Consider the following 12,812-nt stretch of genomic DNA (forward strand, 5'->3'; position numbering starts at 1 on the left):
GGTATATATCTGTCCTAAGCAACAACTCACGTGTATAATTCAAGAACCTTGTTATAACTACGGACTACCTGTATTTTAGTCACCATACTGCTGAAAAAGATCTATTATTTCACATTCCTGTGAAAGGTACTAGGTTTGTCAAGCACTTCTACATATTTTTCCCTCTGTGAATAATGGAGAAGGGATTGTTGAGGAGAACAGCAGCTTTGTACGGGTGTGTGGCTTTGATATCCATGCCAGGATATCATATCTTTACTACAATTTGCAATCCAAGGGCTCTTTTAAGGTTAAGACACCACCAGCTTTGTTTCTAATTTAAAAAGTCAGACGGAGAGGAATGCAAGCAGAAGATAATTGATTTGTGTGAGGCGGAAGAGGTTGATCACAATAAATAGTAAATTCTGAAGAAATCATCTTTTGTGTGTTATATTAATGATCCATCTAGATTGGCTCTTGGCTTCAGTAAGTTTCTGCTGCAAATATTTTAGATTTTTATCATATTTTTTCTACGATGAACTGGCAGCATTAGAAACAGTTGCAAAACAAATGTGTTTCAAAAACATAAATGAAAGTTGCTGGATTATTGGCAGTCCTTCTGAAATGTTAACAGAGGGAAAATGGTTATTTCACTGGCAAAAGTGGCATAATACACAAAAACCGCTTGATGCCTGTAATGTTGTCAGCATGTATTTTGGTCCAGTTTTGTTTTGGTGGTGAGGAGTCAATACCGCATCCAATTAAATGTGAATGTATAGAGCAGGGAATATAAATATGTACACAACTCTTGACATTGATCTGATTTTTAACAAGTTTACTAAATGACAGTCACTGGCTTGACAATACTGAATGAAAAATACTGGTTTTACACAGATTTTACAGTAAGGTTATGGTATGCTGCTGACAAGCAGTGTCACAAACATAGTCTAAAAAAACTCGGAGTTGCCCACAGCAGAGGCACACATCCTTTGCTTTTGTTTATTGAAAGAGAAAGCTTATATACTGTAGATTTGCTGAAGTTTAATAAATAAGGTCAACTTATAATATATAAAACAATATAAACATTTATATGCTACATGCATATCATATAATTTAAAGTAATAATTTATATAGCAAAGAGATGCAGATTTATGTTCTTCCTATTTTCCTTGACAATGCACACACACAGGAGGTGTCTATTCTTATCCATCTCCAGCCTACCAGTTTATTGTTTTCTGAAGTCAGTGCTCGAACATATGTTTGGGATGTCTTGCATTGGGAGTTCCAGTGCTTGTCATCAATGCCACGGCAGCCGTTTTTTACAGGCTTGGCTTCTTTACACCTCGTTTCATAAAAGTATTGCTTAACTGGGGAGTTGCCTGTTTTAATTTCTCCCAGAACAGTTACCTGGTGTCCTCTAATGTCAATCGCAGATGATTTGTCCGTGACCCATAAACTTTCACTGTCACAAACAGAATATTCCCCTCGGTGACTCTTGTGCTCTGCGTACCTTTTCCTCCGGGAGGTTCTGTTCACCACCACCGAATTTCCAATATAATCCTCCATGAGGTACAGCGGCGGTGGTTCCAGCGGCGTATTGTCACTCAAGAGGACTCGGGGAGAGTTGTAGCGTCTCTGCTGCCTTAAGAGGTCTGTATCCATTGAGATAACTGGCTGGAAGTCTGATTTCACATTTTCATCTCCATCCATGTCTTGCTGAGTGTCTGCTTTCTGCACTGTGTTTTGATAGTTTTCCTTAATATCTACCATCTGCTTAGAAAGCTTGTTTTTCAAAATGTCTGCCTGAATGAGTTTAATAATAAGAGAATTTATTGAATCTTCTGGCAAACTCCTTTGATCCATGTTGGTAGATTGGATGCCACGAAGATAAGTGAGAAATATCACATAAAACAAGATGGACATCACCTTGTTCACCTGTAAGATCTGCAAATGGACAGAAAGTCAACATAAAAACACTTAAATAGGGAAGTTTACTAGAGGCTGTAAACATGACAATTTGGATTTGTTTTTATAACACCTGCACTTTATAGATACAGATAGGCTATGTGTTTCTTTGAAGTTACTATTTCGTTATAATTTATATTGTGTGCAACTGTTTTCTGACTTTTTTTTTCAGTGTTTCATCTATATTTCATGCACTTTTCAGGCTGACCTTACTTTCCCTCTTTCCACGCATAGTGACATATATGTCAGTCAGGTCCTTTCTCTACAGAGGTAGGTAGCTCTTGGGATGGTATGTCCAGGTCTTGGCAACAGAGAAAAGCCAAGCTACTTTCAAAGAGTCTATTCTACAGAGTGGTTTAGTTCCAAAATTGGCAGATTATGTGGAGTACCAGACTATCTAATGGCATAAAATGAAGTTGTTCTGATTTTGCTAAGTGTTGTCATGTTTTCTGTGTTAAGATCTCTTGGATACATCAAATTCTTATTCATCAAATGGCTTTTGTTTAACTTTACCCTAAGAGCATCATCATACACTGGCAAATAAATAACATGTTTCAATAGCTCTTTTTCTCTCTGGTGCTATAAGGGAAAGTATCCTTGAAGGAACAGGATGCAGTCAAGCAGCAAAGTGGGGTTTCTTATATTTTGACCTTCAGAAAGCAGTAGTTAGGCTTCTGTAATATAAGTAGGAAATTCAAATGAATCCACAGACCATTTTGTACTGAGTGTTTTCTGGGTTGGGGCCTGTTTCTTTTGTTGTTGTTTTTAATGAAGTTCCTTCATTACACTTATATAAAGTGGAACAAACCTGACAGTAGTTAAAAATACTCAAGGACAGATGGAGGACACCTCCCTCACCTTCTTTCCACTCCTCTCACCCCCCGCCCCAAATGGAAGCATCTTGTTCAAAAAGATCACAAGGAACTCAAGATCAAGATTTTGAAAACTGGACCTAGAAGTGTGTTTCTTCTCTGTACTGTACTTTGCCATGCACTACTCTATATAGATTCCTCTAGCGTCCTTGTAATTCTAGCTTCTGAGCATCTTCTAGAGGCTCATTTGGCATTTCTTTTTAAATCTTTCTGTCATTCTGTTTGTGTAGTTGAGAACTGTAAGCACCCATCTAAGGAGGGTTTTTTCTCCTTGTGGATACCTGTATATTTTGCATTTGTACTTATATTTAAATGAAATTAATTTTCCATGTAAAACACTAAATCATGGAAGCCAACCATTCACTTCAAAGCACGCCAATTTTATAAAATTGTTGCACAAGTAGTGGACTGAAGGAGATTAAACTCATGTTAGAGCACTCTCATACCATGTGGTAAGCCCTGGCTGTGGTATAGCTTCAAGTGACTCAGAACGGTCTTGAACTTGATTCTCCTGCACTGAAAACATGTCCACCACACATCAGACCACTAACACTCTGGGATGAAGGCACAGAGTTACAGAACATAGAACAGATGGAGTTGGAAGGATCCTCAGGAGATCGTCTAGTCCATTCTCACTGCTCAAAGCAGGGTCAGCTTGCACAGGGCTGTGCCCAGCCCGGTTTTGGGTATCTCCATGGATGGAGACTCCGCAACCGCTCTAAGCAACCTGTTCCAGTGTTTGACCAACCTCACAGTGAAAAAAAAAACAAAACAAAACCAAACTAAGTAAAAATCTCATGTTTCAATAGTATTTCCTATACCTTACTTTGTGCTCATTGCCTCTGGTCCTTTCATGAGACACCCCTGAGAAGAGCCTGGCTCCATCTTTTTTATTCCCTCCCATCAGTATTTCTACACTTTGATAAGATCCCCCCTGAGACTTCTCTTCTCCAGGCTGAACGGCCCCAGCTCTCTCAGCCTCTCCTAATATGAAATATGCCCAGGTCCCTTGATCATCTTCTTGGACTCACTCTTGTATGTCCATGTCTTTCCGGTACTGGGGAGACAGAACTGGACGCAGCACTACAGATGTGGCCTCACCAGTGCTGAGTTTAAGGGAAGGATCCCTTCCCTTGACCTGCTGGTGAGACTCTGAGTACTCTCTATTTTTCCCAGAAGAAATTGCAGAAATATCAGATCACCCGAACAGAAAATTTTCCACTTCTGAAAATCACCATTTTCTGTTTAAAAAGGAAAGCCATTTTCTGTTTTAAGAAGGCAAACCATTTTCTGTTTAAGAAGGCAAAGAAAAAAGAAAAAAGTTTTACTGGAGAATCCTCTATCCACTCTAAGTGAAATTCCTTTTAGCAACAGTGAGTCCCCACTTCATAGTTTGGAACTGCAGCAAAATCAGAGCTACCCTCTGTGGATGTGTGATCTGTCCTTTTATGGACAAGAAATGTGTTTTCTCCATTCTCAGTTTGTCACAGTATGAGTTCACCTAAATCTAGACTGTTGCTTGCAGCAATGTTATGCTTTGGAAAAAAAAAAATTTCTAAGATTTTCAGTTACCATACAATTACTGTCATACCTAAATAAATACTAACTTAATGTAGATGGATCTCAGAGCCCAGACCATGCTGTATAAAAAGAACTCTTCCTGTGCAATTTGGTCTTCCCTCGGTAAATTATTTAGTTTTAAAAACAGTAAAAATATTATAAAACAGATGTCATTCAGCAGTTTTGTTACAGCACTCAGAAGAGCTAACCCACACGCAGTGTGATACTCAAGTCCATAGGATGGTGAGCAAAGCTCTTACAATGCTCAGCTCAAAAGCTGAAAGCATTATTCATGCCAACATGCAGCTGCATGTAATCACTGGTCTGCTTAGTTTCAAAACTACGTGGCACTAGCAAAATACACAAGTTTGAGCAGGTGATGAGGTGGTAAAAGTAAGACTGGAGTTCCTGCAGACTCTCTTTAATGTCATGCTGCACACAGAAAGGAAGGGCTAGGGACCTCAGAATTAAAGCAGTTCAAATAACCTATTTTTTCTTGTCGATGCAGGAACCCCGTTGACGGAAAATAGTGTTTAAAAGTATTTTTCTGAACCTAACAAAGTGTATTTGGTGGGAAAGGTGTTAAACTACTCTGAAATTTTACTTGTAGTTTGATTTGTGCTTGGTGAATTATTTGTTGCAAAAATAAAAATGTTTCAGAACCTTTACATTTTTCTGAAATGTTTCAGGGTGCAAAATTTGGAAAGAAAATGCAAAGCTTGGTGAGACTACAGCTTTCAGGGCCTTCTTCCAAGACAGTTTACCTAGGAGGTTTGTAAGTGGTGTGTTCAGAAATTCCGGTCCATGACTAGAAATTGTCAGGCTTTCCATGAAGTCCAGCACCTCAGAATATGCCTAAGGCACTATTCTAACTACGAGAAATGGACGTTACTGGGAAACTGCAGCAGGTTTATGGCCTTGGCTCTATTCTGAGTAGAAGACACATAAAGCATATTGGTTTGTAGGGCTGGGCCATATTGCTTTTGACAAATGGCTCTTTGCACAAAATGGAACTTTGTGCCTGTCTAAATTGAGGGCAATTTGCTATTTGTATCTTTTTTTGTGTGTGTGTTTTTAAACTGATAAAAAGGAGAGGAAAATGTAAAACATTAAAATGTTTGTGTTTTCGTATTTTCAAAGCAAATCATTCTGATGTTTCTGTACATGCTTCAAAAGTTGCACAATGCAATTCACAAAACAAAAAGTGCTTACTCAGTATAGCCCAGTGAGTAAGTTATCTGTAAAGGAGACTTGCATTCAGAGGCAAGATTTCAACAGAGCTATCCTGTCTAAGACTGACCTAACTTCCAGGCTCCTGAGGCAGACTTGTAGAAACTACTCCTTCTTCAGCCTTTTGGAGAATGGTATAAAAATCTCCCAAGAGTGTAGTCCTCCACATTAATTTTCCTGTTTTCTCATTAAATATTCTTAAAATTAAAATGATTCACTTCAGGTAGACAGATTTTGTTCAAGCCAAACTTTTTCTAGTTAGCTGATGATAGTGAGGTATTTTGTTTTTTCTTCGAGGTTCTTCTTGAAATTTTCCACATGTAAATCCCCGAGAAGGTTCATTTTAGCTGTTTTTGTGGACTGTTTGCAGTCAAGTAGCTGTGATGAATGGTCCTAGAAATGGACACAATACTATTTACACTCCTACAGAAAGTACAGACCAGATTACTATATTTGGGTCCTGGGTCTGGGTCCCAAATAGGCATAGGCAAGCATTTCCATGGTCACCTCAGAATAAGAGCACAGCCCAGCATCATGCTCCCTAGTCCAGTACCAGCTGGAGTAATATTATAAGATATGAATATAGAAGACCATAATTGGTGACTGCTTCCACTTAATTTTTGCCTCATACCTGACTGTGCCAGTGTATTAGTGCTGGTTCCCGAGATCAGTTTCTGTTGCCACAGGCTGTCAGGTCAACTGTGACACATAGCCTAGTCAACGTTAAGCTGTATGACAGCGCATGACTTAAATGGGTGTTCAGTATATATTGGGTATAACGACACATCCATTTGAACGAGTATAATCATCTTACTGTGCAGTACCTACTACATATCTCTCCTAGAGGCCACGTGGTCACTGAACAGTTTGGATAGCGTGAATGCAGAATTGATTCAGCACCTTCTCTGGATTCACATCAAAAGGAATCCCTTGTTGACCTGTCAGTTTAGGGTGAACTCATAATTTGACTGGGGGCTCAATAGTGGCTGGACATAATGGCAGACTACTCATCTCACTTTGTGCCTGTGCCACAAAGAAAGTAGGCAGCTACCTAGGGTGGGCATTTGCAGCCTGACACCATCTTGCTGCAGGGATATCCACCCTGTTTTCTGTCCGTCTCCTCCTGTATTGCCCAATTCCTTTTCTATTTCGTATCCTGGGAGTTCAGCAAGGGCTGACATATTACGGAGAGCCATTTTTCCTGAGTCGCTGAGAAGTTTTGGACCAGCTCTGCTATTGTGCTGTGCTATTTTGTGTGCCCTTCTAGATGTTGGACTGCACCTTTGATGCTTTGAGCTTTTGCTAGAGGTAATTAAAAACGGGGTGGAGATCACATGGGTCTCAAATCAGCCTTGAAATGTGCTCAGAAAACACTCTGCTATGTGCAATTTTGAAAAGCAGTGGACATCAAGGTAGGAAGACATATTAGTCTCTTTGAGTTGTTCCCTTTGTGTAGTGATAGTACCCCCTTATCCAGAGATACTACTCTGGCTTTCAAAAGTGATTGCAAACATGGCAGCAGAAGCAAAGAAGATCCTTAAAGGAACAAGGAGTAGTACTAAGTGACAATTTGACATTATGAAAGGTCCAGAAGATTTGTGGGAGCACATACCACAGCATGGCAGGAAAAACAATATATCCCAGTAATATAGAGTCGGCTGTTAATTTGCACTAAACAAGTTTAACTTAGAGATTGCTGACATTTGTGGCACAGTAGGTAAAAGCAAACACCATAGAAAAGAAAAGCTCATGCATTGCGAAGTTGTTCGGTCTTTCAAGCGTAGCTTAGTTTTACTTTATTTTAATGGTTTGTATTCCTGCCTATCACTGCAGTGATGCTATCTAATCTAGGTGTCTCAGGGAATGCCTAGATTTAGGAGAAGTAAATAAGGTTACCTACTGCTTCCATCAATAAATTAAATCCCCAATAAACTATGGTGCATCACTTCCTGCTCCTTTCAGTCTCTACACTTCAAGTAGTGTTCGAAAACTTTGTTCTGTTTTGTTTGTGGTGATTTAAAAAAAAAAGTATTGCTTTATTTTGATCAGTCTCTGAACAGCCTACATACATAGGTGAAGACTGAAGTGTCATTTAATATGTTCTGTGAAAATAATGAAATCCTAGTACTGTGAGATACTGCCTAAATATTTACTTTTAAGTCATTGCTAAGAGAAACTGGAATAGAAGGAAAAGTGACTGCTGAATTTTACGTTCAGCATTGTAATAGCAGACATGATTTATGTAAGTCAATTTGAAGTATTTGGCACTTTCTGGAAAATTTAAGAGCAGCTTTTGTTCTTCAGACAGAGCAACTAATGATCATTTGTGGTGGCTGACAGCTTATTCAGACTTTTGCCAAAGACGACAGTGTAATTATTCTCATTGCTTGCTAAGCACTGTTTCCACAAACTCACAGAAAGCAACAAGTAGCAGAATGCCCTGTTGATTCCCTCATCCTAAAACTATATTGAGAAGAAATGCAGGCTACCTTCTCTGTGCTTAGGGGGACAGTGAAAAGGGACAGATCAAGAAAAATATCACTGCATTCTAAATATTCAGAAACATGTTAGTATGAAATAATTGCATATGAATATTTGCACTCTGTTTCAGAATAGTAATCGACTATTTGTATGATATGTGCCTGTAGAACGATTTATTAAGGTAGATTGCTGTGGAGTGCTGAATGCCTCTAGAGACGCTATGACCCTCCTGAACATTTCCACTTCTCAAGGTACGGAAATTTCAACACATACGGATTGAAGCTAAAGCTTTCACAAAAGCCAGACCCACTAAGAAGCCGAAGAATTCAGAGACAAAATCAAGTGGGACTGAGTTATGACAGCTTGAAATGTTAACCCTCCCATCCTCAGGGCCAACCAAACTGTAAGTTAGACTGAAGGAATTTGAACATCTTGCAGATGGACTGGGGAGTGTGGCTACACACTGTATCTGAGGATGAGGCCACCAAAGTTTCTTAATCTGCAGCAGGTCAGTTGTTTTTAATCATGCATTACTCTAGGCCATTTTCAAAAGAGAAGACACATCTGAGCACTGAGGTCAAATAGCCTCCAGTGAATTGTATATACCTAATCTCTTATGGAAATGGATTTCAGCCTACTGAGTCACTGACATTTCCTTTTCCTCTTTAAATGACTGGCTGAGCAAAGCGCAGCAAGACAGCTGTTCAACCAAGTATGAAAAACTCATCTGCACTTCGAACCAATCTACAATACTATTTGATTACCATTGTGACCATGACCCTACTAGTCATTAAGGAGCACTCTCCCAACTGGTGACATCTTTCTGAGGGACAGTTTTGTGATAATACATCTGCTGCAAGGAGCAATCTGTTTTCTGAACAGTTAAACGTGCTGTGTAGAACCATGGCAATATCGGTTCATTTCAGACACAGCTAATTGCAATGGCATGTGTGCCTACATTCGATCTTTCCACAAATTTATCTTTTCAGAGATCAAAATGTGATGGCCTTACACATACCTGCCCGTTTCCAAGAGAAAGGTCAGAACCAGTTCCTCGGTGCTTACCTCACTACTTGGAACAGCAGCTGCTTCTCACACCTTGTGCAAAGTTAATTCTGTTAGGTTTTGGCCCTGCACCTTCCTCCCCAGCCACTGACATTGTCTGGAGCTCAGGGCACTCAAGACGCCCCTGGAGGCATCTGACACTCCCCAGCATCCTCTAGCAATCCCACTGAGGAACTCGACTATTAATAATGTCCGGTACAATATCAACCACACTAGCTACATCCCAGGTCTATAATCAACTACAGAAGTAGGCAGCCTTTTCTCAGTCACAACTAGGTCTTTTTCTGTTCTAATTTCTTTCCTCGCTGACATTTTTGTGACATGATATTTACACCTGTCTGTCTCTGCTTTAACTGTCATGGTATATAATTTTGCATTAACAAGTTGACTAATTAATCTGTGTATTGAGAAGGTCAGAACAAGGGTTTGGGAGGCTGGGATCCTGATTTTTGGTGAAGACAAAATCTCTGTTCGTTATTTTCTACATTTGCAAAGTAAGGAACTTTATGGAATGGTGTCGGTGTTTAATTACCCTAGATATATACCCTGACATCCTTTGCTGTCTCACTTAAAGAGCTGACTGTTGTTGCCCTGCTAAGAGCAAAAGTAAAGATTTCCTGCCTCCATGCAAGGCACAATAGAATTGCGGTACAACGCCCTGCATGCTGCGTGGGAGATGCCTGTCTGTCTTGAGATTAATGAGGCATCTTAACAAATACATTTCCATAAATGTTCTCAGTGTAAATCATCCTCTGTTTTCTTTTACCATTCTCATATCACTGATATTTGAGCACTCCATAAGCATTTGTCTTGGTTAATACTGACAAAGTAGGAAGGCTGCCATTATTCCCATTTTAAAGAGCAGAAACTGGAATACACAGAAGTCAGATGATGTTTGCAAGGTCATACAGGTATTCCTCCGCAAGTTAGGGTTGTCATGTTGCACTGCCTGGATCAGGAAAGTCCATCTGAAATGCTTTGATTGATCAATGACAAGCATGCAATGCAAGGAAATAAAAACAATGCTATATGAGATGAGCAGTCAGCTGCATCTTAGTCATGAAAAAGAATTAAAGCCATAGTTGGGTAAACAATTTCCACAAAAGCTGAAGTATTTCTACATCTTATTCACTGTGTAGCTCTGAAAACTGTCCAATGTAACAAGAAATCTAAAGTTCATATCCTTAGCTAAATCAACAAACTCCAATGACTTGACTAGACCTGTGCTAATTTTATAAAAACAGAGTTGCCCAAAGCTTTGCACTTGCCTTTTTTGGGGTTTGTTTTTTTTTTTTTTTTTTTTGAGAAGTCATTTGCAAACAGAAAAATAGAAAACACCAGAACTAAATCATGGTACTGGATAATTTAAGCTGACAAACTGTTTGTGTGTTATTTAATCTTTTCATTACTGTTTGTTAATAGAGGCCGGGCCAAGCAGCAAACAAATTAAATTTGCAGCTGAATTTGGAAAAGATGCAAACAGCAGTGAGCAAAGAGAAATACAATCTCTGCTGGGGAGATGGAGACATAAAATATTGGCAGAAAATTACAAAATGAAAGTCAAACTAGAAATTACAAGCTAGTATGCTGGGGGAATAGTGGTATTGAGCAATGATATGCAGAGGGGAAAAGAAATTTAAAAAGGAACAATACCTGATCAGCCCCAGGAATGATCTAAAACTTTGTAAAGGCACAGTATTTAATAAATGCAAATACTGAGACACTGAATTGCAGAGCTAGGAAAGAATCGCCACTTTTTGTAGCACAGCAGAAAAACCGGGAAGGCTGCTTGAAAATTGGAAGGAATTGTCACACAAAAATAAAATTAGGAAAGAGCAGCAAAAATGACTAGAAGGGTTGTGTAACAGACCTTTGAGGAAATTGCCTTGAATGTGCAAGCCTTTGCTACGAGCTGACAGAAAGGGCATGACAGAAAACCCCATGCAAAGATCTGGAAAGCGTAAGCATTGGTGAAAGAGAGCATTCACTTTAGGGTGGGGCAAAGGAGTGCAATCAGGAAAAATGGGATTAAACTAAGGAAAGGGAAGTTAGGCTAATCATTAAAAGCAGTTTTCAAGCTCTGCAAGATGTTTGTAACAAGCCCAAAGCCACACCAAAGAGGCCTGGTTTCATGTTTCGTTGCAGCACTGAAACTCCATCTAAGCCTTTTTTAAAAACGGTTTGAAGATCCATTAACCTTGCATGTCAGCCTGGACCTACTTTGGCTCAACCAGGGCTGATTAATTGTTTTGCATTAAAGTCAGGCAATAGTTGTAGTTCCTCTTCTTTTCGTCAGAGAGATGCTTTGAGGGCTTAAGCTCTCCATAATTAAAGCTGAGAGTAGTCTTCCAGATGAAGCTCACCTCTTTCACCTTCCGGTAATTCTGGGGGGATTCAGGCCTGGCCTCAGAGATATGACAATATTTGGCGTGTTCTTTTGGAAAGAGCAAGGGAAGCCATGGAAAGGGGTAAGGTGATGTGGTCCACTTTTATAACAGATTGCTCTCATTCTATTTTTAAATGCCAGAGGTGGGTTTTAACTAACTTGGTAGCAGGAGGAGAAAGGAAAGCACCCCTCAGATTATTAGAATTTTGTCCATCTCTTGCATTTCCTTGGTTTTCTGACAGTTCTACTGTAACCCTTGAATACAGGTATTTGCCTTAAAAGTAGGAATGGTGTTAGGGCAACACTGCCTCTTACAAGGCCCAGTCAAATTTTTAAGGTACGATTTGATACCTTAAAGGCCAGAAGGAACAGTGCTGCTGCTTGAGTTTCACCCAAGCACTGGGTATGAGCTTTGCTGTGCCTCCACACGCAATAGACTACCACCCGGGACGTGCTCCAAGGGACTGGGATTGTGGCAAGCCATGGTGCAAAAGGCTTGGTGGGGAAGCCCCGTTTCATTTCATCCAAAACTGCACCTGTGTTTAGTTTGCAAAAGCCCATGACTCCGTGTTTCTTTAAAGCTGTACAGAAATACATCCATGACCACTTCGTGAATCAAAGTTTGCTTTCTGAATTGCCTCTCCCTGCTCCTCAGAGGTTCACAAACGTCCAAATAGAAAAGTTTTGTTAGATTTGCAGGTGCAAAATATCTGATGCAGAGTTCTCAAGAACAAGACTCCAGGCCTGATCCAAATACTTTAAAACTGCCAATAGGACCTCAATTAATTCATCGTGAATTGGATAAAGTTATTGCACAATAAAGGATGCGGGGAAAAGACAAAGTGACTAGAGACAGTTGATGTTTGATCCATATTTTGTCATACATGTAGCATGGAACTGAATTGTTTGCATCAGGACTATAGTGAGAAATTAGCATTGCAGTATATAATTAATGCCTTTTCCATGCTCTTTGCACAGGTGCAGTAGCTTCCTCGCAACCAGCTTAAAATTATATTTTTAAAGTCATTCTCAGAGAAAGGGAGTCTTGCATTTCTGATAAAATACAGGTAAATGTTGTGGGGGAAAATGTAAGGTTAGAAGTTTTCTTCTTTGCAAAAAATGTAAGTCTTTAGATTAAAAAGAGCTTGTATGCCTGAGAGCTTGTCTGTTCTGACAAGCTGAATAAACTGGCCTAATATGAGAGATCACCACTCCCAACAACCTTGCTCAGATTTACGCTGTGACATCATCCTAGATCTGCTCCCAGATGCACAGTG

The 12,812-nt window shown here is 39.7% G+C and overlaps 1 protein-coding gene across 1 annotated transcript in view; it reads right to left on the reverse strand.

The window, feature by feature from the left end:
* Positions 1-881: 881 nt before the first annotated feature.
* Positions 882-12,812, reverse strand: part of NTF3 (neurotrophin 3) — a 52,837-nt gene continuing 40,906 nt past the window's right edge. Inside the window, exon 2 of the mRNA XM_009887452.1 lies at positions 882-1,920. Within this exon, the coding sequence (XP_009885754.1) occupies positions 1,126-1,920 (795 nt within the window). The 3' untranslated portion in view covers positions 882-1,125. The remainder of the gene's footprint in view (positions 1,921-12,812) is intronic.

The sequence above is a fragment of the Charadrius vociferus genome, unplaced genomic scaffold, assembly GCF_000708025.1.
Source record: "Charadrius vociferus isolate BGI_N301 unplaced genomic scaffold, ASM70802v2 scaffold116, whole genome shotgun sequence".
Lineage (NCBI taxonomy): Eukaryota > Metazoa > Chordata > Aves > Charadriiformes > Charadriidae > Charadrius > Charadrius vociferus.